This window comes from Falco punctatus (genome assembly GCF_963210335.1).
Source record: "Falco punctatus genome assembly, chromosome: 3".
NCBI lineage: Eukaryota > Metazoa > Chordata > Aves > Falconiformes > Falconidae > Falco > Falco punctatus.
Genome location: NC_137582.1, coordinates 116,513,177 through 116,539,741, shown reverse-complemented (window position 1 = coordinate 116,539,741; position 26,565 = coordinate 116,513,177). Strand labels below are relative to the sequence as shown.

Here is a 26,565-nt window from a genome sequence, read left to right as displayed (position 1 = left end):
TGGGAGCTCGGGGCTGGCCCACGTGGTGCCGAAATGAAATCGCAAGGATTTGGCAAAAGGTGCAAGTTTAAGGAGGAGAGCACTGGCACGGAAAGGGGGATAAAGTCCCTCTGTCCTTCTGACAGATGAAGCAAAAAGCTTTAAAATACATGAATCCTCTGGTAAGAATCCCAGCAAAAACGAAGAAGCAGTTTCCAAGGCAGATTTTGGGTGTGCATGATTCAGCTTTGTGCTTTTTATTGCAGTGTCTGAGGGAGGCTAAACCCATCCCGAGTCCCTCCCTTGGGCCGGGGCCACTCAGGGTTCATCCCTCTGCCATGCTGGGACATGGCACTGTGTCCCTGCCCAGCGGTCCCTCCTGCCACCGCTGGCTCAGTGACCCTCATGGAGTTGGACATAGGGGATGTGGTGATCCATATAGAGTCGGGTATGGGGACATGGTGACCCATATGGAGTCAGGTATGGGGACATGGTGACCCATATGGAGTCGGGTATGGGGACATGGTGACCCACATGGAGTCGGGTATGGGGACACGGTGACCCACATGGAGTCAGACATGGGGACACGTAGTCAGACATGGGGGACGCGGTCAGCAAGACCTATAGGGACAGAGCTCGTGGTGCAAAGGCAGGAGCTCTCCTGCATCCACCCTTGGCCGGGCTGGGCGAGTGGGTGCTGCGCTGCCCAGGGTGGGAGGGAGAGCACCAAGGTGAAGATTAAAGAACCTCTGAGGGTGGAGAAGGCCCTTGGTTGTAGCCTGGGCTCGTTAGTGACGCGTCTGTTGGAGATCTTGAGCCATCTCTGGGCTCTCTTGCATGCCACATAACACCGGTCCCTCATTTCCAGCTGCTGAGATGCGTTAAAAGAAAGCTAAAAATATATTGGTTTCCAAATACTGCTTTCCCATGTAAACAGTGGCGGCAGCGGCGGGCAGGATGTAATGCAGTCGTAAACAGGGTGACATCACCCCGTGACGGGGAAGGCACGCGTCCCCACGCTCAGGGGCCAGTGGCCATATCAGGGAAGCTTGAAACCTGCAGGTCTGGGAGAAAAATGGGGGTGCTCCTACTTGGAGCAAGGCTGGGAAAACCTCTGGGTGGGTTTTGGCTGAGGGTCTTTATCTGCAGGACATGGCTGTGGGGTGGCTTTGGGGCGTGAGTGGGGCTGGGCTGGGTGACAGCCCTGGGTAGAGCTGTTAGGTCCCCTCCCCAGGGTGGGCTGGCTGCTGGAGCACGAGCATCCTAGCGCCCAGGTGTGTCACCCACAGCCTTGTGCACCCAAGTGAACCCCAACTTGGGTTTGGTCAAGACGTACCGGTAACGGGGCAGGCGAGAGGAGGTTTGGTGGCTGAACAAAAGCCAGCTGAGGGGTCCTGCTGGTCCGTTCTGCCCACCGCCACCACGCCACGGGGCCGTGAGCCGTGAGGTGAGCAGATGCGCTCTCCTGAGCTGGGGGCTGCAGCTCCAAAGCTCCATCAGCCCTTTATTTCAGTCCTGGTGCTTGGTGCTGGCAGAGCTTTGCATGCCGGAGCCGCTCCGAGACACCCAAAAGGACAGAAATTGAGATGGGACCTTCGTGTCCTGCCCCATCCTTCCCTCGTGCCAACGCAAAGCTTGAGCAAAGCCCCACAGCTGCAATTCCCAGCACCCTTCGGCTTCTGTCCCCATCGCTGGGGTGGCACTTGGTGGCGTCAAGCCATGAATTGGGGAACCTTGCAGGGGCTCCAGCTGGGATCTTCAGGCCAGGCACAGCAGGTTTTTAATTGGCTTTAGTACTCGCCGAATATTTCCCTAATGGTGTTAGAGACAGGGGGGATGTGTTGGAGGAAGACTTGGCTTGCTTCTGGCACGTGACTCGGTGAGGAAATGGGAAAAGAATTTCTGGCTGTGAAACGGCAGCTCCACGTCGAGATCGTTCCTTCTTCTCAGTGGAACAAAAAAGCCTCCGCGCCCCAGCCCGGATGCCTGGGATTCCTCACGGAGGGGCCCCGGAGCGGTAACGGTCCTGCTGCTGCTCCGCCAGCTCCCGGCCAAGGTGGTAGCGGGGAAACCGGGGGCGGCTTTGCTGGAGCGCTGGCACGGCGAGGCCATCCTTCTCGTGTTGTTTCAGCTGCACTGGATTCGTAAGAGGGACCGAGAGCTGGTGTGTCCCCTGCCAAGTCTAAAAATCTGGGCTTTGGGACACTCTTGCAGTGTTGGCCAGCCCTGGCTGTCCGTCTGCGGGGCGGATGGGCAGAGGGGCTCCCGGGGGCTCCCCCTCCTGCGGTGGGGGGCTGCAGATGGGCTGCTCGCACCCCCTGCCAGGTCTCCATGCCCTCCCCCACCCCCCACTCTTTTCCTTGCTTGTGTTTAATGATGGAACTTAGAAAAGGGGTTTCCAGAGATTTCCCGGTGTGCAACCGGCCCCGCTGAGCGCTTCGGGTGGTTTAACGGGCGTTCGGCCTCCATAGCCCGAACCTTCCCCCTTCCACGAAACATCCCGTCCGAATTCTCCGAAAGGAAAAGTCCCTTGGAGAAGACGGGGCTGGAGCTGCTGCCTGCGCCGCTGGCACACGGTGATGAAGGGTCCGAGGGCTTGGGGACAGGGAAGGTGGGCTCCCGCCTCAGCCGTGCCATGACCTTGGCCAAGCCCCAGTGTTTGCAGAGACAGCAAGCACCTGCAGCGCATCCCCCAAAAAATCAGGTTTTCCATCTTTCCTATGTCACCAACCTTTCGGCTGGACCACGGCCGGGTGGGAAGGGGTTGGTGGAGCTGTGGCATGACAAGGCACAGGCGGAGGTCGCAGCCTCCCCCCGTCAGCACTATCGAGGCGCAGGCTTTTATGGATCGGAGCACCTGCCCGGCTTCTTATATTTTTATCCCGATGCGATAATTCATCCCCGAAGGCGCAGGCCGGCTGGCTGGTGGGGCGGGTTGTTGCCTGGAGATGCGTGGAGGCTGTTTCCAGCCCTCCTGGTTTTTTTTTTCCTCCCAAGTCTGTGACTTCCCTCAGCATCCCTTGGCAGCCGTGAATCAGGCTGGGATGCCTCCCTCTCCCAGCCCCACAGCTTTGGTGCCCCATCCCTTCAAGCTAAGGGCCGGGGGTGGGGGGGTGAAGGGGATGGGGATGGGGGGAGCATGATGCTGACCCAGAGCTGAGGCTGTAAAAATTAGTTTTTTAAGGCTGAGGAGGCGGCGCGGGGGGGTTGGTGGTGCCGGCAGAGCCGTGCGGCATCGGGGAAGGGAAAAATGGTACTTCGAGGGGTGGGGGGGTGGGGGTTTGGGTGATTTTAAGAAGTCGGTTCTTTGTGCAGGGGTGGGGGTGAGGGGGAACGGGGTGGGCGCCGGGTCCTACCCCGCCAGTGCGGCGCTGGGGTGGGAAGCGCCTTTAAACGGGGCGGGGGGGCCAGGCCGGGCGGGGGGCGGACAAAGGGCCGGGGGAGCGGGGCCGGTGGCGGGGGGAGCCCGGGCCGCCGCCGCCGCCACCGAGCCAGGGCGTTGCTGCTCTTTGTCGGGGGCTGCCGCCTCCCCCCGGAGGAGGGGCCAGCCCCGGCGGGGCGGGGAAGGGGCCAGCCCGGGGCCGCCGCTGCCCGCGGAGACCCCCAACCCCCCCCCAACCCCCGCCGGCTCGGGCTCCGGTGCCCCCTTCCCGGGGCCGCTCGAGGGGGCTGGGGGGGGGGGGGCGGCGGCCGCGGCCGCAGCGCCCGGGAGGGGGCCGGTCCCGCCGCCCGCCCCGCCCCGCGGTGCCGCCCCCCGCCCGCCCCCGCCCTCCGCCGGGGCTGGCCGCGCCGCGGGAGCCCGGTGCTGGCGGCGGCGGCGGGGCCGGGGCGTGCGGCGGCCTGCGCGGCTCGGCCTTTTGTTCGGCCGGCGGGAAGGAGAGGCGAGCGGCGGGCGACGAGGAGGAGGAGGAGGAGGAGGAAGGCGGCGGCGGCGGCAGCCCGGGCGCACCATGCATCCCGCCGGGCCGGCCGGGGGCTGCCCGCGGGGGCGGCGCGGAGCCCCCCGCCCCCGGGCCGGCCGCTGAGCCGCGCACAAAAGCGGCGAGAGCGGCGGGGAAGGGGAGGGCGGCCCTGCTCGCTCTGTGTCCCCCCTCCCCGTTCCGCCGCCCCCCACCCCCTCCGCCGCGGGAACCGGCCCCCGCCGCCCCCCCCCCCGCAGCATGGCCGGGCCGCCCGGGGGCGCGGAGCCGCCGCAGCCCGCCGCCGGCCGCCGGGAAAGTTGATGCGAGAGGGGCCGGGAGGAGGAGGAGGAGGAGGAAGCGGCAGCAGCAGCAGCAGCAGCAGGAGCCGCCTCCGGCCGCGGCTGCTCCCCGCCAGCTCCCGGCAACTCGGGGGATTCCGTGCCGCTCCATCCCCTTACCATTTTTGGATGCGTTTTCCAGTCTTTTTTTTTTTTTTTTCCTGGGGAGAAAGAGAAAAAAGAAAAAAAGAAGAAGAAAAAAAAAAACACTCCAGCGCCAGCAGCCTTCCGGACAGCTCCGCGTACCCCCACCGCTGCCACCACCGGCTGGATTTTGGGGTTTCGGTGTCCCCGAGCATCACGGCGGGATGACGGCAACAACAATGCCATCATGTTTTTGAGACAGGAAACCTCCGAGTTTGCCCTGAATGAAGAACTTCCTGTGTTTAAACTTGTCCGAATATCCGCTGACAAGCTCAGTTCAAATGAAAACACGAGAGTCGGGGGGAGAGGCTAATTCGGACCAGCTGGACTTCCACGGGATTCAAAATGCGCGGAGCTGCTCGTCGCTCGGGCTGCGAGACGTGAGCGGCCAGGACAAGCAGTGCCTTTGTTACTAAAGAAGGACGGACGGGATAATTTCAGAGCTTCAAACTCTTCGGCTTGGTTTTTGTTTGTTTTTTTTTTTTCTGTCGCAAACGGCCATTGGGAATATTTTCTGGAAGCTGTCGGATGGTTTCTGCTGATGGATGGCTTTTTTGTAGGGGAGTCGGGGGGATGAGATGCGTCGTTGCGCTGCTCGGGACCGCTGGGTGGGCTGCTGAGCCGGCGTGGTGCTGCCAGTGCGTCCTCCCGTCCCCGTAGCGTGGCTGCTTTGGGATCAGGGGCTGCCACTGGTGGGTTGGGGACCTGCTGGCAGTGTGATGCTTCCTGCGGTGGCGGGCGAAAGGTTGCCGCGGTGGTTTTGTCACCCGTGAGGACGAGAGCATGGGCAAACCACTGAGCCGGCCAGACTGTTTACGGCAGAACCGCACTTGCCTGGGGAAGGGCGAGGAGGAAGATGGTTATATAGAGGATTGCTACGTGCCCCAGAGGTCGATATACGACACGATGAGAATTAACGAGCAAATCGATCAGGGATCGAAGCTCAACCAGCTTTCCAAGAGCACCCTCGGCAAGGGGGACAGCAGCACCATATCCAGCAATGGGACTCTCGGAGCTGCCAACGTCTTCGAGTCCAGGGCGCCAGAAGCGAAGAAGTTGGACGAGCGAGTCATCTTCGACGCGCTGAAGCTCAGCAGCGACGTCTCCAAGCCAGCACCAGCTCCCCCAAGGAGACGACCGAACCCCGAGAGGAAGGAGAATGTCAACCGGCGGTCATGGAAATCCTTCATGCCGCCAAACTTCACCGAATTTGCAGAAAGGATGGGGGCTTCGCTGAGCGAGGTGTCGGAAGCGGGCGCCTCCAACCCTTCCCTGCGGGATAAGCGGGAGTCGAGCGCCATGCTGACCGAGCACCCGAGCCAGCCCGACCACGGTGAGCCCATGTCCGAGTCTCTCACCTTGGAGCACGTCTCCAAGTCATCCGGCACGGCAGAGGCTCTGACGGCCAAGCAGTTCGGTGCAGATGGCTATGGCGGTCCCCGGGATGAGCGCCAGACCCTGCTGAACGCTGGTGATGGCCGCGGTTGTGTTGGGGACCCGGCTAGGGCACACCGGCTTCCTAGTGCCACCTGGCCACGAGCCAGGAAAAATTTCATCAAGGGAAGCCTCAGCGATGGGCACCAGGAGACCCTGGAGGCCTCCGAGTCGGACTGTACAGTGGAGAACGTCAACCTCTCTCCGTGCCTTAGCGAAGAGCTGCTGGATGCGGGACTGGATATTCTCATCACCTCCAATCTCAGGGAGAAAACGGAGTCTGAGCTGAGATTTGAGGAGGACGAGCGCTGGGTGATGATGGAGGAGTGGGAGGAGGCGACGCTGTCAGAGAGAGGAAAGGCTGTGCTGGTGGCAGAGGAGAAGAAGAGCTGTTGCTTGGCAGATATTTCTGAAGAAAGGGAACAATTCGCTGTTCCAGCGGACGGCTCTGCCCCCAGCCCAGGGACTTCCCGGTCCTGTGGGTCCCCGGGGGGGGCCGGCAGCGCGTGCTGTACCGAGGATGCGGCGGTGCAGTGCGAGGCTGAGGACTTTGCTCCGGGTTCGGAGCGCTCGGCCAGCCCCGCAGGCCCCGAGTTGTCCGACACAGACTCTGTACAGATGTTCCTGGAGCTGGAAGAGCAGTGCCTGAACGAGGACGAGGGCGATGGGGCTGTCCCCAGCTGCCTGGAGGTTCAGGTGTCCCCAGTGGACTCGGAGGGGTTGGACCCAGATTTGGCCAAACTGGCCGGGGCTGCAGTCGAAGCGTGTCAGCGTGGGGCCCCATTGGACATCAGCGCTTCAGACTCTGCTGTCGTGTCGGACCTGGAGGACTTTGATGTCACCTGCAGCTCGCAGGTGCTGAGCACGCTGGAGCCGGCGACAGAGCCCTTCTCAGAAAGGGACACCTCAGCTGTCACCCCGACGGACTCGGACGGAGGGGCATCACCCAGCCCTGTGGCCACTGCAGGGCCAGGCTCCCTCCGGCAGTGCTCGCCGGCACCAGTGGAGGAGGATGAACCTGACCCACTGGTGGACCTGGAGCTCGTGGACGGTTGCGCAGTGGCAGTGCTGGTGGCTGGTGGGATGCCATCTCCTGAGACAGGCGCGTGGCCAGCTTCTGGCTTGGAGGGAGCTGGTGACGACGACGCTCAGGTGGGGTGGGGTGAAGATAACCCAGACTTGCTGGTTCCTGATGGTGAAGCATCGCGGCTTCCCGAGGAGACGTGTCCCAGCCAAGCGTCCCCGGCTGGGCTGTCCCCCCGCCAGCCCCCAGCTTCCGACACAGTGGCAGAGGAGCTGGGGTCTTCCCCTCAGCACGAGGCCAGCATTGAGGGGACAGGTCCTTTTGGGAGCTGTCATCTTCTGCCCGGGAGGACTGCGCTCACCAGCTGGGATGTCCCAGAACTGGCTTCTGAGGATGAAGCCACAGATTTGGGATCAGAGAGTGATGGAGTTGAGGGCCAGATTCATCCGGCAGAAAGTGGGGATGCTTGCCATGGTTCTTTGCCACCTTTCCATGCTGGCTCTGCATCAGAGCCAGGCTACGAGGCTCCAGTGACATCCCCGGCACCTGTCGAGGCCCCCCCATGGGGAATGGTTCCCCCAGGCCAGGGCCTGGCTCTCGAAGGGGCTGCCCACACCGAGGGGTCCCCCGTGGAGGTGGCTGTCATGCACGGGGAGGCATCGGCAGCCATCCTGCAGCCGGGAGACCTGGACTTGCTGTTTGCCTGTGCCTGGGAGGACCAGCCAGCGGCGCGGTGCTGTACCGTGGTGCTGGGTGAGGAGGTCCCACGTGTTGCCAGCCCAGTCGCCCCAGAAGAGCTTCCTGGCACGTTGCCCATTGCGGGGCAGTCTGCTCCCGATGCCATCCCATGGGATGTTGGGGGGCTATCTGCTCCAACCGACCTACCAGCACCAGGAGACATGGCTGTCCCTGAGCCCCAGGCTCAGGAGGTACCACCAGCCACTGGGGATCCTACCATGGATGCTGAGGAACTGTGTGTTGAGCACCCACCTCCAGATGCCACCACCGCTGCCATGCCCTTGGCAGTGGAAGAGCTTCTGGATGCCCCACCACCATTTGCTGACGTGCCTGTTGCCACTGTGCCACCACAAGCAGCCGACCCCCTCGTCTCCGGCGTCGGGGATCTCGGTGCTGGCCCTGTGCCACTGGCAGCAGGGGGGCCAGTAGCAGCCTTGGGGGATACAGATGACTTTGCCAACACGATTGTGCCGCCCATCCTGGAGCACCTATCCACCGAAGCGCTGGCTTTGGAGGATAACCCCATCGCGAGAACACCCGCAGCGGAGGTGACAGCTTGGGATGGTGCCTCCATGCTGCCAGGCGTGGAGGGTCCCCCCTCCACCTTCCCACCCACCCTGGAGGGACCCGCCATCCCAGAGCTCCATGTGCACCCTCCAGGAGCACCCTCCGCCGTGGCACCCACCGCACAACCCCCCCCTGGGGCCGTGCTGGGGGACACCCACCATCCCCATAGATGCGGCAGTGCCCCTTCCCCGGCACCCGGCGAGGGAGAGGTGCCCACGGGCACGGAGGGACCCCTCGCCACCGCTGCCGTCGCAGAAGGGCCTCTCGCTCTACCAGATGGATTCGTTCCAGATAACGAGGTATTTGTTGCCCAGGCACTTGCAGACCGGGTTTCAGGCACAGAAATCGCTTTATTTTGCACTTGAGGGGTGGGTGGGAGATGGGAACCTGCTCCGTAACGCGTGGCCACGATCTGGGGGTTCAGGCTTTGAAACAGCCCTCTCCCTCCTGAGTTTAGCTTGGATTTGGCAGGCAAAAAGTTTCGGTGGGAGGGGAATTGTGTATTTTTATTAGTAGGGGAGGTAAAAAATTACCACTGCTTGATGACCTGAACTATTGTCTTCAAGTTTTTCGGCTTATTAAAGTACGTGTTGATCACTCGGACACAAATCACAGACTTCAGAAAAACCTGGCTGAGTTCTGGCAGGGTGGCTCCCGTCTTTGCAGCAGAAAATAACGTCGGAAGAGAGAATCCTGTAAAACAAATTAAGCGCAAATCATTCCTGTCCTGTGCAGTCACCGCTTCCTGCAGCGTTTTACGTGAGCAATAAGGTGCTGAGGCTCCGAAAGCGTGCGGGATGTGGGAAGGGGCTCAAATTCTCTCTGCCCTTTGGGGATTTGCTTTGCTGTGCCGTGCTCACAGTTTTTGCCCAGAGAGTCCTCGGTGGTGGAGTTCCCACAGCCGAGCGCTGATTTACTGCCATCTGGATTAGGGAGAAATATCACTAAGGAGACATCAGAAGTTAGTCAGCGCCGAAAATCCCGATTTGGTAACAATTACTCATCCTTTGGGCTGTGGCACCCTTTTGAGAAGTGCATGTGGAGGGGCTTGGAGCGATGTTTTCATGGGGGGGGGGGGGTGTGTCTGTGTGGGCTGGGGCACCTGGTGTGGACCTTGGCGAGGGAAAAAGCCATCGGTTCCGGCCATTGTCGGTCTGAAATTCGCTGCTTTGGGGTCAGCCTGTCCCTGCTGATGGGACCCTCATTTTAGGTGCAGTGGTGTCAGCCTGTCCCTGCTGATGGGACCCTCATTTTAGGTGCAGCGTCTCTGATTGTTAAACCCCGTGAATCTTCCCTTTGCTCAAACGCTGTTGGAGGTGTTGGCAGCTCCGTGTCTGCACTGGGATGACGCTGGTTCTTCCCACCGTGGGGCTGGGCTCGGCGTTCGGCAGCGGTGGGGTTAAGGAGCGCAGCTGCCTGGGAGAGGAGGGAAGCAGAAAGAGAGGGAATGCTTTGGGAAGTACTTCTGGGAGTGAGGAGGAGGTGTGACAGAGCAGATGTCCTGCTCGCCAAGATGCCTGTCCAGCACCTTCCCCAAGGCAGGACACCTCGCCCTGCACCTTCCCCTGCCCAGCTAGATGTTCAATATTTGTTTCCACGCTGAGTCACGGGGAGGTTTGCGAACTAAATCCCTGCAATCTTTGACGAGCCAAGAAAAACAAGTGCGTTGGACACGCTCGCTCCTCCGGCCGTTGGTGTCATTGCCTTTGTACCAAGCCCTGTGCAGCAGCACACGCTCGGGCTGCGCCGATGGACGCGGCGCAGGTACCCGCGGTGCCATGGCTGGGGGGGGATGTCAGCAGAGCTCCCTCCCTGCCCGTCCTCTTCCAAAGCCCTGGAGTTTGTTTTCCAAGCGTGTGGAGGGCTCGGACCCAGCCCCACATGCCAGACTTATCAGCCTGGCCCTTTTGTGGGTTTGGCTGCTCTAACAGCCAGCTCCATATATAAACAGTAACAGGAGAAGCAGCCGGGGAATCGATGATTTCATGTCACCGTTTCTTTCTTATAACCGTGGTATAATTCTCCCTGAGCAAACAGCTCTGGACAGTGTCTGCCAGCACACCCTTGGGTTCGTGTCCCGGAGCGATACCTCCCTGCCCTTGACTTGCTGAGCTCCAGTGGGGGGAAATCGCTTTTTCTTCAAAACCAGGATGCAGAAAGTCAAAGCAGCCCCTGTTGCGCAGGCTGGGAACTTCTTTTTTTTTGGCGTGTTTGGGGTTTTTTATGTGTTTGCGGGGGGGGGGGGGGTTGCCTGCCTCGTGTTCTTTCGGAGACAAAAGTGATTGCTGGAGAGCTGTGCCATCCATGAGCCGTTGCTCTGCTCGGTGAGATCTTGCATCCCGGTGGGAATTTTTCGATGCTGTCCATGTCCGTACGTTCTCGGGCACGTGAGGACGAGGCACGCTTGAGAAAGCAGGCGGCTGGCAGCCATCCCCTCCGCTTCCCAAAGAGCAAACGTTGTGCCAGGGCCGAGGGCTGCGCTCCCGGCCAGCGCTGGCTCGGGGTGACCTGTGCTCTGGATGGGCTGGTGGCCCAGGGGACCAGAGCAAGCGATAAAGGGCTCCGCTCCCTTTTTGGGGGGCTTGTGCTGTTGGCTACGGGGGAGCAGCAGGCTCATCCCTTGGGACCGGGCTCTGCAGCCACCCCGGCAAGTGCTGGAGAGCAATCGTGCAAGGGTGGCCGCGCCAGCGGGTGGCTGCAGCAGATCCACGGCTCTGATAAAGAGCACTTATCTCCTTTGCGGAAACAGGATTTTCCCTGCTGCCTCTCTTTACAATGGGGAGCTTCATTCGCTCTCCTCCCCCTTCCCTATCAAATCTTTTTCGGTTTTAAAAGCTTTTCCCCACAGGATTCCCAGGCAGGACCATGCCAAATACGCGGTGCGGTAAATGACTAGCACATTAATTGCCTATTGCCTTTGTCTTTCGAAATCCAGCTAGCTTCTCAGTGTCTGTAATTTCGTGGTTAACAAAACTCATGTGATGTCAGGTCTCTGTTCTCAATAGCATCACTGTGAGAATTGCTTTGGGTTTTTCCCCGGGAGCATTATTTCCCAATCTGATGGGTGACCAGAGCCAATGCTCTCATTTCTTCCCCCATTTGCTCTCTCCACCTCACTCTGGTGCTTGGAAAAAAGGGATTTTCCCATTTAAAAAGCAGAGACGGATGCGTGTGGACCCCAAGCTGTGCTCCAAGCAAATGCCTGTGACATCTGTGTTACTGGGTCAAGGTGAGGGAGGAGTTTCGACAAACTTACACAACTCTAGTAAAATTAGCGCAAGTAGCTACTGCGTGTTCTCTAGAGAAGAAAGCCTGTTTGATCTGTCGAATGATGGAGGGGCTGTAAGAGCAGCTCACGGGTTATAAATACCTTTTCTCTCCCACACTTCCCATCCCCAGCTGTTCCAGAAGGAGCAAGTGGATCCTCTCCAGCTAAAACTACAGCAAGTCAATGGAGTTGGTCAAGGACTCATCCAAAGCGCCGGGAAAAACTGTGATGTCCAAGGGCTGGAGCATGACATGGAAGAAATCAACACCCGCTGGAACACCCTCAACAAGAAGGTGAGAGCGTGGGGACGGGCTCTAACTGGTTTCTCTTGGCCCCGTTGGGGTCTGCTGGGAGAAGGGGGTCATCGACAGGGAGCTGAGGCTCCGGCGTCGGTGCCTGACCACGCGATGGGCTTGTCTTTGGGATGCAGGTGGCCCAAAGAGTTGCTCAGCTGCAAGAAGCCCTGCTGCACTGTGGGAAGTTTCAGGACGCCCTGGAGCCGTTGCTGAGCTGGCTGGCAGACACCGAGGAGCTCATCTCCAACCAGAAACCTCCCTCTGCCGAGTACAAGGTGGTGAAAGCCCAGATCCAGGAGCAGAAGGTGAGCGGGCGCAGGACAACGATGGGCTCGGTGGGAGGGGGAGCTGGGGACAGCCAGGCAATATTTGGGGGGGTCCAGCTGCAGCAGATAAAGCGTAGCTGGGATGTCCACAAGCCTGCTTCGTTCACGGTGGGTCTCCACATCCCACCATCATAAACAGGCAGCTCGTTTGCCCACGCTTGCTATCTCCATCGTCTGAATCGCCAGCGTTAATTCATCGTCCCATTGACTCTTGAAGTTTCCTGCTGGTTTTGCTGGTCGGCCGTGTTTTTCCAGCCTTAAGTTTTGTTTGTGCTGGTAATTCTGCAGCGTCAGGAGCGAGCTGGCATAGGTACCGGTTTGGCTATTTGGACAACACGAATGTACGAGCTGTAGGAGCTGCGGCGAGGCGTGCCGGTGTTTGCAGAGATAACAGCCTGGGTCGGCGCCTGCCCTCGTGAGCAGGCGGATGAAAGTTCAAGCGTGGTTGTGGCAAAAGGTTTTAGAAATGAATTCTTACCGAGGCTTGGTCCGACGTACGGAGACTTTGAAAAGGAAATTTATTTAAAGTGAAAGTTAAAAAACTTGAGGAGTTTGAGGGGTGGGGGGATGGGGAAGCCCCTGAAAACTTGTCTGGTGCAGGGGTGCTTTGAATCTCTTCTAGAACAGAATAAAACAGAATATTTTATTTGGAAGGGACCTACGGTGACTATCTAGTCCGACTGCCTGACCACTTCAAGGCTGACCAAATTAAGGCATATTATTATTCTATTTTTTTTGAACTGGTTTTGATGGCAGAGGCTGTCCCACTGGGCTGGCTTTGGTCCCAGCCCCCCGCTTATGGTGGTTTTCAGCCACCATTGGAGGTTGCATCTCTCTGAGGGCTAGAAGAGGTTCTGCTGATCCAATCTGGTAACTTTTATCCTCCTTTATCTCGTTGCCGATGCTAAAGCTGCTCCAGCGACTGCTGGACGATCGCAAAGCCACCGTCGAGATGATCCAAGCGGAGGGCGGCAGGATCGCGCAGTCGGCCGAGCCGGCGGACCGGGAGAAGATCGTGGGTCAGCTGGAGAGCCTGGAGCGCCGCTGGGCAGGGCTGCTGGGCAGGGCGGCCGGCAGGTGAGGGGGTCTGTGCCGATGGCCAAAAACACGGGGCCGGCTCGTCCGGCCATTCCTGATGCCCTGGAGCTCGGGGTTACAACACGTGGGAAGCTGGTGGAGATTTCTGTGCAGATACATCCTGGAAACAGCTGGAAAACATGAGAAATCAAAGCCTGTCTGGGAGCTGAAGTTGATAGCGGTGCTTTACAATGGCAGGGAAGAGCTCAGATTAAACAAATTCCCTGCAGAGAATGGATGTTATTTTTATTCCTTTAAGCATTAACGTTTAGCTTTAACGGCAGCATCCTGTTGACACCTTTCTGCTGCCTGAATGTCGTTTATGAGTTACTTGTTGCTACGTAAACCAGTAGTTGAGGTTATGAAGTCAATTCAGAGGGCCAGATTTGACCCTCCCAGTGTTTTAAATCACTGCCAGCTAGATGGAGTGTCCAGCTAGGACGTGTACCCGTGCTGGGCTGCCTTTGAAGGGGGGCTGGGCAGCTCTGAAACACGGAGAGCCTGGCCATGAGCTGAGCGCATCGGAGGATCTAGGAGATGCAGTGATAAGAAAAGCAGCACAACAGGGGAGCCTTTCTGCTGCCTCCCTGGGGGGGCCAACTGGACCCTAAAGGCACAGCTGCAGGAAAAAGCTTATTTTGCAGTTTCTCCGCATTGATTTTTGTGTTTGCAGCTTGCCTGACGCAGTGTCTGACCTTGCTTGGAGCGGGGCTGCTTTGGTTCCTGCTTCCTAGTACTCCAAGCTGCTTCCCATGCTGGGCTCCGGCGGGGAGCCGCTCCTTAGCCTTTTATTCCTTGCTATAGGCAGAAGCAGCTGGAGGACATCTTGGTCCTGGCAAAGCAGTTCCACGAAACCACAGAGCCCGTCTCGGACTGGCTGTCGGTGACGGAGAAGAAACTGGCCAACTCCGAGCCCATCGGTACCCAGACGGCCAAAATCCAGCAGCAGATCAGTCGGCACAAGGTAGGACCCGCGCGTGCGCGGGAGCTGCTGATGGAGGTGGTTGGTATCGGGTCCAGTGGCCGTTTCTGCCATGGCCGGAGGGATTTTGGCACAGACGAGTATCGCAGGAGTTCCCCAGGCTGCTTCATGTACAGAGAAGGCTGCAAACCCTAACCCACCAGTGGGGCTAAATATTAAACTGATGGCTTCGCACCTCGCAGCAAATACCTGGCTTTGGATTGAAAAACCATTGCAGTTCTTCTGTTTCTTTTAATTATTCCTTTTATTTTGATGCACTTTGCCCACTCACAGGTGGGTTTCACATCTTCATTCCTTCAGTCGCATTCCTTGTTTCCGTTTCCCTTTTACGTTGCGGTTTGTTGGTTTGTGGTTTGTTGTGTTGTGTTTTGGTTTTTTGTTTTTGTTTAATCCATCTTTTCACGCCTTTTTCCTTTCTGTTGTCCATTTTATCCTCCCGGCATTCAGGCTCTAGAGGAAGAGATAGAGAGCCACACGGCTGACGTGTCTCGGGCGGTCGGTGTCGGGCAGTCCCTCTCCTCCCTGAGCTGTGCCGCTGAGCGGAGGCTGCTGGCAGAGAAGTTAGAGTCTCTGCAGACCCGCTACGGTGAGGTCCACGACCGGTGCTGCCGGAAGGCAGCACTGCTGGATCAGGCGCTCTCTAACGCCAGGCTCTTTGGGGAGGAGGAGGTGGAAGTGCTCAACTGGCTCGCTGAGGTCGAGGACAAGCTCGGCTCGGTATCCGTAAAGGATTACAAACGGGACGTCCTGCAGAAGCAGCATGCCGACCAGCTGGTATTTTCCATTTTCTTCCATCTTTATGTTGTTTATTTTGTTGCATTTAGCTGGTTTGATTTTCGTTTCTGGTCTGATTTTAATTTCGCAAAGCTTGTTCCGCTGCTGGTTCCCTTCTAGGCTTGGAGGAGCGTAAAGAGGTTTCATGTGTTAAAAACAATAATTGTGGCCCCAAAAATTGGTTTGAACTTCAAATGATTCATTTGCTTTGTGAACAATGTCTGAGCGAGCTTGGCCACCCTGTGCCTTTAGAAAGCTGGATGCTGTTTCCAAGAATGAGAACTTGAAAAGCCCGGTGGGTTTTCCAAGCCAGGCTGGCCACCGAGGAAGCCGTCTGCTTCCAGTCCCCAGGGGCCATGCAAGCTCTTTTCAAGAATGAGGTTATGTCTAACACAAGGGCAAGTTCTTTGGTGACACCTATCCAGCGGGTTGGGATGGGTTTGCTCTAAGCTTTGAGCCTTCGGGTCCCAGAAATCCCAGTAATTCCCATAGCCGGAATACTGGCCAAGTATCAGATCCGTGGTCGTCCCTTCCCATGCTCAGTAGGAGCAGTTCCTGCTCCCCTTAGCATCTCTGGCCGGCAGGATGCAGGGAGCTGCCTGTGGGAGGATAACCCCAGTTTGATTTTCTCTCCAGGCTTTGAATGAGGAAATCTTGAACAGGAAGAAGAACGTGGACCAAGCCATTAGAAACGGGCAAGCTCTGCTGAAGCAAACCACAGGTAACACTGGTTACCACGCTCTGCTCAGCGTGGGGGCTCTGCGAAGCCCCCCATCCTCCACATGATCTGCCCTGGGAAGTCCGTGCTCTGCAGGGATACGTTGTTTGGGGCAGGCTGTTCTCCCTCAGGTCTAATTTCCTTTTGGATGCTCCCAAAGTAGCTGTTTGGCATCCAGACCTGGATGCCGAGCCACAAGCGCTCCCGCTTAGCACTGGGTTGATCCCAAGTACCAGCCCCGCAGCTTCATGAGCAGGCAGTTCCCACCGCCGGCGTGGTGATGCTCAGCGCTGAGCAGCCCTGCAACGCGAGGGAGGGTTTTTTTCCTTGCATCCAGCTGCTAAATCACATGGAAAGAGGTTAAAAATACACCCAGACCTTTCCTAATATTGCTTTCCCATACTGAGCAGTTGTTGCTGTTGCCACGGGGGTGTGAGTTTATGTTTACGAGTGGGAAGAAAGGTCGGGGCGATGCATTTCCTTCAGATGTGGTCTGCTCGGAGCAGATGGACGGACCTCTGTCCTTGTGGGAGCTGTGTAGCAGGAAGAGTGGTGACAAAGAATTTGGCTTGCAGTTTCTTGTCCTCAGAAAGAGCAGTAAAGAGCAAACTGGACTTTTTTGCTTGGAGCTGTGACCACGTTAGTTGAGAACTGGGTTGTGGTGGCTTAGGGGCTTGGGACAAAGGCAGGCTTTGCAGCGTGCTTCCATCCCATTCCAGGGTGGAAAATGTGGGCTCTGAGAGCAGCTTCCTGCCTGTAAAAACAGGCTGCAAAGTTGCACTGGCTAAAGAAAAGCAAGACTGAAATTTGCTATTTAAATTGGGGGCGGGGGGGTGGTGGTGTCACAAGGCAGGTGGCTGCTTAAACCATCCTGCAGCCCCGCATCGTTCGCCCCTTGCTGCTGTCTCACAGGGGAGGAGGTGTTGCTGATCCAGGAGAAGCTGGATGGGATTAAGACCCGCTATTCGGACATCACCGCCGCCAGCTCCAAAGCGCTGCGCACGCTGGAGCAGGCTCGGCAGCTGGCCACCAAGTTCCAGTCCACGCACGAGGAGCTCACAGGCTGGATGAGCAAAGTGGAGGATGAGCTGGCTTCCAGCGGGGGACAGTCCCCCGCCGGCGAGCAGATACCCCAGTTCCAGCAAAGGCAAAAGGTGGGGGCTGCTGGAGCAGCACCGGGGGGGACGGGAACGTGAGGGTGGGAGCCAGCCGGGAATTCGCTGGCTGTTCCCGAGAGGCTGGGGAGGAGCTGGAGGGGGCTGTCACCTGCAGAGCGCTGAGAAGGACACGTGTCCATGGGTACCTTCCACAGGAGCTGAAGAAGGAGGTGATGGAGCACAGGCTTGTCCTGGACACGGTGAACGAGGTGAGCCGAGCTCTCCTGGAGCTGGTTCCCTGGCGAGCCCGCGAGGGGCTGGATAAACTGGTGTCGGACACCAACGAGCGCTACAAGCTGGTCAGCGACACCATCAAGCAGAGGGTGGAAGAGATCGATGCTGCTATTCAGAGGTCTCAGCAGGTAATTGAATAACCCAGCCGGAGGCTGACGGGTTTTCTTGGGAGTGTGGGAGCGAGCGGCTGGGCTCTGCAGGCAGCGTGGTGGTGGCAGGAGGGGGTAGCGAGCACATCCCGATAGGGGGGCCAAATCCCATTTGGAATGGAAAGTGAGTGGGAAACGAACAGCGTGTGCCAGCGGGGCCGGCTTCTGACCCGTCCCGTTGTGTGTGGTTTGGATGGGATAACTCCACTGCAGCACCCCGTTATCCTGCCACCAGCTTTGGCTCGCACGGGTGATGTAGATGGTGTAAAACCGATGACAGGTGACTTCAAGACTTGGAAAAACGTCATCCCCTGTTGCGATAGCACACGGGGATTTGTTCCAGGCGGACGGTTCTCTGAAAAAAAGGCTTGTTCTGAACGGAGCGGAGGCTGTGGAGCGCTGTGAATAACCGTTCGCGCTGGCTTGGAGCGCTGGCTCCGCAGAGCTGGACGTGCCAGCGTTGAACAGACGTGTCCCTTTCCCTGCGGGTGGCGGGGGGCAGGGGAAGGTGGCTGCTCGGCCGTGCCCTGCTGCGCTGAGCACCCCTGGTGCAGCGATGCTCTGTGCCCCCAGAGCAGCCACAGGAGCCACCAGCCCTGGGACAGGGGCTGCGGCTCCTCTCGGAGGGGAACGTGGAGTCAGAAGCCTGTGTCCCCCCCGCACACCCCAGGGAGGTGTTTCCCCCCTGGGTCCCCCCGTGTCTCCCACCGTCCCCAGCCTGCCACGTGCTCCATCCCTGCTGCCCATCACTCACCCGTGCCGCCTCTCTTCTCCCCCTGTACCAGTACGAGCAGGCGGCAGACGCGGAGCTGGCCTGGGTGGCGGAGACCACGCGGAAGCTGATGGCTCTGGGGCCCATCCGCCTGGAGCAAGACCAGACGACGGCTCAGCTGCAGGTGCAGAAGGTACGTGGTGGGGATGCGCTGGGATGCGGTTTGGGTGATGGGCTGGTGGGTTGGGGGAGCGGCTTTACCCGGGAGCGCTGAGCCCAGAGCACTGGGAGAGATGCCACGCTTGTCCCTGGTAAGTAAAAGGAAAAAAACGAGGCGGACAGAGGATTTAGAGGAATGAAGCGTTGGGCTTTGAAGGGAAAAAGGCTCCTCTCCATTGCAGGAGCCGAAACCTTCGCATGGGGGTTTAGGGCTGGATGGGTGCTCTGCCCGGACCCCTCGTGAGCTGCTCCCTCCGAAGGCTTTCCCTGCCAGCGAGCTCTGCCTGGCGCTTGCAGGCGCTGGCAGCAGGAAGGATCTAGAGAAATGTATATATTGATTAATGAGGGTGCTTTTACATTTGCTTTTTGCTCATTGTTCCTTGCAGTGGGGGACTCCTCGTTTCCCTCCCGGCAGCCAGACGTGGAACAAAGAGACGCAGGGTTGTTTTTTTTTTTATATCTTTGAGATGAGCTCATGCCTGAAAGAACGTGCACTTTAAATAAACGGCCCTTTTCTTCCCTTACCAGCCCCGGCAGTCAGAGCAGCGTACAGGCTTATTGGCTTTTTAAATATATTTTTTTTAAAAAAAAGGGTATTGTTATAAAGGAGGGGGACTGAACCGTTGAGCACTGAGTTAAATTGAGCTCATCTTGGCTTCCCACTGTTAATGGCGTGGACCTTGGGAATGGCAAAGTTATTGGTAGGTGCAGTTTTGGAAAGCAGCGTTTCGGGGGGGTTCACGTGTTCGCTCACAAGCGGGTGGCAGAGCTTTTGCCCCCATGAGGACCCTGGGTGTGGAAAGGGGCCGCTACCTCATTTGAAGAGCTGTTGTCAGCCCTTTGAAAGAGCGAGGCTGATGTGTGGTGAGTCGTGGCAAAAACAGGCGGTCGCCTGCATTTTCAGCCGGAGTTTCAGTGCACCGCAGGACACCTGTGCTGAGTTTTGCGCGGTCTCTGCGGCGCCGAGCTCTGCTACGGTGGGCGCGGGCAGGAGGGTCCCGCGGATGGGGTGGGTTCAGCTGTTGATTTCTTTCTTTTCTTTGGACGTTGCCTTTCTGCAGGCTTTTTCCATCGACATTATACGGCACAAAGACTCTATGGATGAACTGTTCAGCCAGCGCAATGAGATCTTTGGGACGTGTGGTGAGGAACAAAAAGCGGTTCTGCAGGTGAGCCTCCCTCTGCTCTTCACGGCGGGGGGGGGGGGAGGCAGCGAGGAGGGGAGAGGCGAATGCTCAGCTCTTGCACAGGCTGAAGTAGTTTAAAATTACCCCATCTCTAGTAATTCCCACCAGTGTTAGCAGAAATCTCTTTACATTTATTACTCTCCTTTATTGCATGTTTTTATTGCAGCGTTTGGGGATGGAGGGGGGGGGGGGCAGTGGAGATTTCTGAGGCTGCTTTAATTGGAATTACAGCTTGTGCGCGTGGAAAGCCACCAAAGGCACCTCCTGCTCTTCCAGCTCGCAGCGTGCAGCTGGCGCTTTTCCTGGGCCCTTTTGCATCCCTTGCTAGAACTCTCCTCCCTCTGGTGTTTGGGGGGTTGTTTTTTGTTGGTTTTTTTTTTTAGGAGAAAACCGAGTCCCTGGTGCAACAGTACGAAGCCGTGAGCCAGCTCAACTCGGAGCGCTACGCTCGCTTGGAGCGTGCCCAGGTGCTGGTCAACCAGTTCTGGGAGACCTACGAGGAGCTGAACCCGTGGATCGAGGAGACACAAGCCCTCATCTCCCAGCTGCCCCCTCCGGCCATCGATCACGAGCAGCTCAAGCAGCAGCAGGAGGACATGAGGGTAAGAGGACGCAGCATTTGCAACCTCCAGTGCCATCAGTTTTTCTACCTGAAGCAGAGACACAGCGCTCACAGGAGCAAGAACGCCTTTTTTTCTGAATTTTTCTGATTATTTTTTTTTTTTCCCCATTCTCTTCTTTTTGGGGATCCCCGCCGGTGTCCTACAAGCGTGCCACGAGTGCACCGTGTGGAAATCACTAGTTCCATTGGAGCGCTTCTTGATAAAATACAGATTGCACCCGAGGGAGCCTGGCTGCCTTCGGATCTCCTGCCTGATTGCGGCAGGGAAAACTGCCTTGTGCTTTTAGGGTAGAGAGCTGCAAAGCAAGTTTCCTCGGTGGTGTCCCCCGCGGTGCTGTGGGGAGGGTCGGGACCCCGTGCCGGGGAAGGACCGGTGCTGGGCGATGTGCCGGCACATGCAGAGCCATAGCCATGTTAGGAAGAGCCGAGTGCCATGTGCTTGGCAGATGCTGGGTCAAGAAATCCAGGGTGTGAGTTCGCTACCAGATACAATCGCTGCTCTCGGGGTGTCGCGTGAAATAAATAGGCAGCAGCTTTCAATTGGGGTTGTGTTTTTTGCTTTCCCGCACCCTCCCCCCCCCCCCCCAAATCCCTAGCAACTGAGAGAGTCCATCGCTGAACACAAGCCTCATATTGACAAGCTGCTGAAAATCGGACCGCAGCTCAAGGACCTCAACCCCGAGGAAGGGGAGATGGTGCAGAAAAAATACTCAACGGCTGAGGCCATGTATGCCAAAATCAAGGAGGAGGTGTGCCAGCGGGCTCTGGCTCTCGACGAAGCCGTCTCGCAGTCCACCCAGGTACGCTGGGATGCAGAGGAGCCGCGTCTTCTTCTCACGGTCCCCTGGGGAAGCCACGTGCTTTGAAATGCAATTTTATTCTGAGTGCTACGATGGTAAAAAACCCTTTATAAGGCAGAACGTGGTCAGACACCTCCAGGGTAGTTTCCTGCTGCTCAGCGCTGCCTGCAAGAGCAGGAGAGAAGGCGTTTGAGTCTTGACGTAGTAAATAGGGTAATAAATTTTTACAACCGCAATAATGATGCTCGTTCAAAGGGGCTGTTTTGGCATCCACCCAAGGTTGGAAGGGCTCGGAGAGCCTCTTGAAAGAGCTCGGAGAGATAAGTTTCATTTCTGATAAGCTGCGTGTGCAGCGAACGGCCATGGGATCCTTTGCATGGGAGAGTTAACAGGCATCTCCAGGGTCTGGGCATCTCCAGAGAAGGTCGGTGACTGCAGGAGCGGAGATATGGAAGGAAGGGCAGAGACTTGTAGGTGCCAGAGTCCAGAAAGGGGGTGAAGAGTTTCTGCTCCTGAGGGTTTATGACCCCTAGCTACGTTTCATTTCACCCCGTGTTACCGTAGCACAGCTGGTTTTTGTCATGTCTGGGTGTTTTTAATTCCTCTATTGTGTAGTCACTTCTCTTGGTTTGCACTTGTATTAACTCCAAGTTTTTCCCCCCACACCCCCCTCCCGTCTCATCTCTCACTCCCATTGTGGAATGTGTTATCTGTGTGTGTTGCTGCCTGTGCCCGTCCTCCCCACATGGTCCCATTTCATTCTTGTGTTGACTGCGCCCCACCATTGCAGATCACGGAGGTAAGCCCCAGCGCCACAGACGTTCATTTACACTCTTACTTTGGGCTGATTTCTGTTTGACACCCGGACTTTTTTATGTCTGGCCCACGCACAGCTCAGCAGAACGTGCTTAAAAATTAACCCCTGGGGGCCTGAAGTGGTGTTTCGGAGATGGCTTGTGTTGCATTGCCGTCCGGGCTCAGCCCTGGCCAGCTTCGGCGGGGAGCGCTTCTTGCAGAGCGGAGGGTTTGCTTTCAGAGCGCACCAGTGCGCAGAGCTTTCTACTTTAGCTGGACTTGCTGGTTTGCTCCTGCTTGTTGGCTGAGCCAGCCTGCTCCTGATCAACTTTGCACCGAGAGCCTGTCGCCCCTCTGCTGTTGGAGCTTGGGACTGGGTGAAGCCCCACACCCGTGTCCGGCAGAGAGGGGAGCGGTGCTGGCAGCCTGCTCCTCGCCAGCAGAGATGCTTCGGGATCTTTAAGGCCAAAGTTGACTTTCAAATAAAAATAGAATGATAATCGACCCTGCTAGACCCCCCCCCTCCCCTCTTCCTCTCTCACTCCTGGCTTTCTGGTTCGGCTTTTGGTGAAGCCCCAGCTCCGTGGCAGCTCGCTGCTCCCCGTGCACACGCAGCTTTCCACCATCCCGTCGCCTTGCTGGCGCTGGCACCCAGCGGAGATCTCCGTCGGCACCGCAGGCGGGCGCTTTTCCAGAAGCATCTTTGCACGGATGCTCAAAGAACCGCCGGCGGGTCTTCTGGCTGCGCTGCCCACCCGCAAGAAGCGGGACAGCAACCCAAAGCGTGGCTTTTGGTAGGGTCGAATCCGGTGACAAATCGCCGCTGTGCTGGCTCCGCGGGTGCCTGCGCTGGTCTCTCCCGGGCTGACGTATGGTTTGAACCGGTGCAGCCTGGGGCTGTTGGCAGCAGGGAGCAGAGGCAGGGCACGAGCAGGAGGCTGCAGGTTGAATTGCTGTTGCAGGCGATGGTTGTCCTCTCCGAGAGGCCGCTGGGTGCAGCGCTAAGGGCTGTTGCAGACGCGGGGAGCGATGCAGCCTCGCTTAATCTCGCCTCGCCTTCCCTAATGGATTTGTTCTTCTCCAGTTCCACGATAAGATCGAGCCCATGCTGGAGACGCTGGAGACCCTCTCCTCCCGCCTGCGCATGCCGCCCCTCATCCCCGCCGAGGTCGATAAGATCCGGGAGTGCATCAGCGAGAACAAAAATGCCACCGTGGAGCTGGAGAAGCTGCAGCCCTCCTTTGAGGCTCTGAAACGCCGCGGGGAAGAGCTGATCGGCCGCTCGCAGGGGACCGACAAGGACCTGGCAGCAAAAGGTATCTCTGGGGGGATTGAACAGGAGGTGCTGGTTGGGCAGGTCCTTCCCAAACCGTGGCTCCGTCACTGTTGGGGTGGCTTTGATGGCCCAGGGCGGGTATCTCAGAGGGTCTCCTGGCCCTAGGAGGAAGGATGAGTCCTCTGTATGGAGATGTTTGGTGCCTGCTTCCATCTGGAGCAGACAGGGTGGTATCAGCCAGAGGAGAAAGAAGTATTTGTGGCTTCTCAGGCAGAGGTTTCGGCCCAGCCAAGCTGAGCCCTCATCCTGAGCCGGTCTCTTGTGACAACCGTTGGTGGCCCCTGCAAAATGATTTATTGGTGTTGATTCAGCATTTAATGGAGCGCAGGAACATCCCCGGCACAAAAAGACCTGTCAACAGGATTGGCACTAATTGGCACCTTTCTTGGCAGCTCAGCGGCCAGCTCATGGACTGACTGAGCGTAGACTTCATGCTAGAGGTGGCCAGAACAGAGGTTCATTGGAGGAGAGTGTGTGGGCAAATTTGCCCTGAGCTTGCCTGCACATAAATAAAGGCTTTATTTTTGCAAGCTGGAGTTTCTCACGTCCCTCAGTATCTCCCAGAGTTAATGGGCTGACAGTCCCAGTCATCTTGAACTCCCATTTGAATATTCTCTTGGCTGTTTCTAAGTGGAAAGCGTTTGTGAAACCCTCTTGAGTTGTAAAAAGGTTTCCTTCTTCACTGAATGTTTTGGTTCCCTTCTTCAGTAATCCAGGATAAGTTGGATCAGATGGTCTTCTTCTGGGAAGACATCAAAGCTCGGGCGGAGGAACGCGAAATGAAGTTCCTTGATGTCCTGGAGCTTGCAGAGAAGTTCTGGTATGACATGGCAGCCCTCCTGACTACCATCAAAGACACACAGGACATCGTTCACGACCTGGAGAGCCCAGGCATTGACCCCTCCATCATCAAGCAGCAGGTGGAAGCGGCAGAGGTGAGGGCCATGGCACTGTCCTTCTGTCTGGCACTTGTCTGCACCCAGCTTGTAAGCTGAGATGGGACAGGTCTGAGGCACAGCCATGGCCAGAAGTGGTCAGAGAACAGTTTTCTAGGCAGTCAGTCGGATCGTGAAATGTTATTTCCGTTGCAATTTGGAAGCGCAAGGGAAGAAACAGAAAGGTATTTCCTATGTCCCTCCCCACACCCTGTTCCAGACAAGAAAACGATGCTTAAATCACTTTTATCTGCTACTGTTTGGGGAAGGTCCTCAAGCGTGGGGTCAGTTGTGTGCCCGCTTGCCTTGAGCGACGTGGAAGTTTGCACGGTTCCGCTCCCAGTCGGAGCCACAGGCAGCTGAGCGGGAGCTGTATGTTTAGGTTTGGGATAGACAGGAGTGGAAAACTGGGCAGGCTGGGATTTGTGTGGTGTCGGTTGTTTCGAACAAGTGACATCCACTTCGGATGGATTTGACTTGACTCGGACCTTGGGGAGCGGGGATGTTGCTTTTCGCTCTGCTGTTTGCCCTTGCTGTTTCCCTCGTGTAACCATCCTGACCTGGGTTTGCAACTTGTGAGTCTCCGAAAATGTTGTCTATATTGACAAAGTCCTCCTGAGTAAACGGTCCATCTCCTGTAAACACCCCCTTCAGTTCGGGCACACGTCAGGCTCAACACGGACGTTCTGATGTCGGTTCTGGTGGCCAGAGGTGGGAGCGGAGCGGTGGGTGGTGGCCACGCTGGTGGGCCAGGTGGCCACCAGCCCGCTGTGTGACCTGGTCCCAGGGGCAGGGGGCAGGACACCTGCGCAGGAAGGACTCTCCGTGCTTCAACCCTCTTCTTCACGGGGTGATTTGGGAAGAGCATTTAGTAATCAATGGTTTCCTTCTGTCGCTGCGCTATGTGCAGACTATTAAAGAGGAGACGGATGGCTTGCATGAGGAGCTGGAGTTCATCCGACTCCTTGGAACCGATTTAATTTTTGCCTGTGGCGAAACTGAGAAGCCAGAAGTGAAAAAGAGCATTGACGAGGTAGGAAAACCAGCAGCTTCTGCTCCAGATAAAATCAGGTGGGAGCAAGCGGGAGCTCCAGCAGAAGAGCCTAACGAATTTTGTGGGCAATCTTGTTTTCCGTAGATGAACAATGCGTGGGAAAATCTAAACAAAACGTGGAAGGAAAGGCTTGAAAAGCTCGAAGAAGCCATGCAATCGGCTGTGCAGTACCAAGATACGCTTCAAGTAAGAGGCGGGGCTGTTTGTGTGGAGGGGGTAGACCTTGGGCACACCACTGCGAGTTGGGCACACCACTGTGAGTCCTCTCCCTTGAGTCATACTGGGATTTGCGCTAATGCAAAGCAGGAAACATTTTCTGGGCGAGTGTTTGCAGCCTCTGGTAGAGCCTGTGCTCAACAACCTGCTCCGAGGAAGAGCAGAGAGTCAATTGCGTTTGTCTTTCCAAATTGGTCCGCGTTTCTGCACGAAGCAGCGGGGATGAGCCTGGCTGCCGTCAGCTCCTTATCCGGGAGGCAGGAGAGGCAAGGAAAGAGCTTGCACAAGCGAGTGCTGGCCTAAGCGGGCATCCCTGCCCCGAAAAACAAGTTTCGTGGGTTTTTTTCGTGGTTTTTTCGTGGTGCCAAGGCGATGGAGGCACCAGCCCCGTTTGCCCGACGAGCCGCACGGGGTGTGCGCTTTGCCGTTCCCTTGGCTAACGCTGCCCGTGCTCCTTTCAGGCCATGTTCGACTGGCTGGATAACGCCGTGATCAAACTCTGCAACATGTCGCCCGTCGGCACCGACCTCAACACGGTTAAGGAGCAAATGAACGAGATGAAGGTAGGCGGGCGGAACGGGACCGGTTCTCCGGTGCTGCCTTTGCATCGCCGGGCGGGCGCTCCAGTGATTCATTTTGTTCTGGTTTTTGTCCTGCTTGTTTTGGCAGGAGTTTAAAATGGAGGTTTACCAGCAGCAGATTGAGATGGAAAAGCTTAATCACCAAGGTGAACTGATGCTAAAAAAAGCTACAGATGAGACAGACAGAGACATCATAAAGGAACCACTGACGGAGCTGAAACATCTCTGGGAGAACCTGGGCGAGAAAATCGCTCACAGACAGGTAGAGATCTGGGCTCTCGCAAGTGTGGGGCTGAAACTTGCTGGAATGCTCCACCTCCTTCCCAACTCAAACTTGCCTTTTCCATCCCTGTCCTTGCCCAGCATAAGCTAGAAGCCGCTCTCCTGGCGCTCGGCCAGTTCCAGCACGCCTTGGCGGAGCTGATGGCCTGGCTGACCCACACCGAGGAGCTGCTCGACGCGCAAAAACCCATCAACGGGGACCCGAAAGTCATCGAGGTGGAACTCGCAAAGCACCACGTGAGTACTCCCACGCCAGGTACATTTTTAGTCTATTCCTGTGGCAGGATTTGATTTCTCGGGGAGGGTTTGAGTTGGGTTGAGTCCATGGGAGCCTGAAGGAATTCACAAGGTGTTTTGGAGAGGTTTCCGATGTTTGCCTCCCGCGTCTGGTCTAGGTGCTGAAGAATGACGTCCTGGCCCACCAAGCCACCGTGGAGACGGTGAACAAAGCGGGCAACGAGCTGCTGGAGTCGAGCGCAGGGGACGATGCCAGCAGCCTGCGACACCGCCTGGAGAAGCTGAACTCGTGCTGGGAGTCGGTGCTGCAGAAGACGGAGGAGAGGGAGCAGCAGCTGCAGTCCACGCTCCAGCAGGTCGGGGGGACGTGGCAGGGTACCCCCCGTGCTGAGAGTCCGCTTCCCCCATCGCTTTGGGGCGAAATGAAGGGGGAAGGAGTTTAGAGAGACACTTGTGGGGGGTGTTAATGCAAGTTTTTCGCT

General features: G+C 57.4%; 1 protein-coding gene across 22 annotated transcripts in view; it reads left to right on the top strand.

Moving 5' to 3' along the window:
• MACF1 (microtubule actin crosslinking factor 1) overlaps positions 1-26,565 on the top strand; it is a 146,151-nt gene that overhangs the window by 100,927 nt on the left and 18,659 nt on the right. For 16 of the 22 annotated variants that reach the window (XM_080378923.1, XM_080378924.1, XM_080378932.1 and 13 more), the window contains 21 exons: positions 11,526-11,687; positions 11,825-11,995; positions 12,927-13,093; positions 13,898-14,057; positions 14,523-14,849; positions 15,486-15,570; positions 16,480-16,721; positions 16,880-17,086; positions 17,893-18,012; positions 19,100-19,207; positions 19,609-19,827; positions 20,444-20,647; positions 21,438-21,446; positions 22,527-22,758; positions 23,487-23,713; positions 24,624-24,746; positions 24,852-24,953; positions 25,445-25,546; positions 25,653-25,826; positions 25,928-26,083; positions 26,242-26,439. In XM_080378923.1, coding sequence (XP_080235049.1) covers positions 11,526-11,687; positions 11,825-11,995; positions 12,927-13,093; positions 13,898-14,057; positions 14,523-14,849; positions 15,486-15,570; positions 16,480-16,721; positions 16,880-17,086; positions 17,893-18,012; positions 19,100-19,207; positions 19,609-19,827; positions 20,444-20,647; positions 21,438-21,446; positions 22,527-22,758; positions 23,487-23,713; positions 24,624-24,746; positions 24,852-24,953; positions 25,445-25,546; positions 25,653-25,826; positions 25,928-26,083; positions 26,242-26,439 — 3,495 coding nt within the window. The remainder of the gene's footprint in view (positions 1-11,525; positions 11,688-11,824; positions 11,996-12,926; positions 13,094-13,897; positions 14,058-14,522; positions 14,850-15,485; positions 15,571-16,479; positions 16,722-16,879; positions 17,087-17,892; positions 18,013-19,099; positions 19,208-19,608; positions 19,828-20,443; positions 20,648-21,437; positions 21,447-22,526; positions 22,759-23,486; positions 23,714-24,623; positions 24,747-24,851; positions 24,954-25,444; positions 25,547-25,652; positions 25,827-25,927; positions 26,084-26,241; positions 26,440-26,565) is intronic. The other 6 variants (XM_080378925.1, XM_080378920.1, XM_080378919.1 and 3 more) reach the window with 1 other exon arrangement.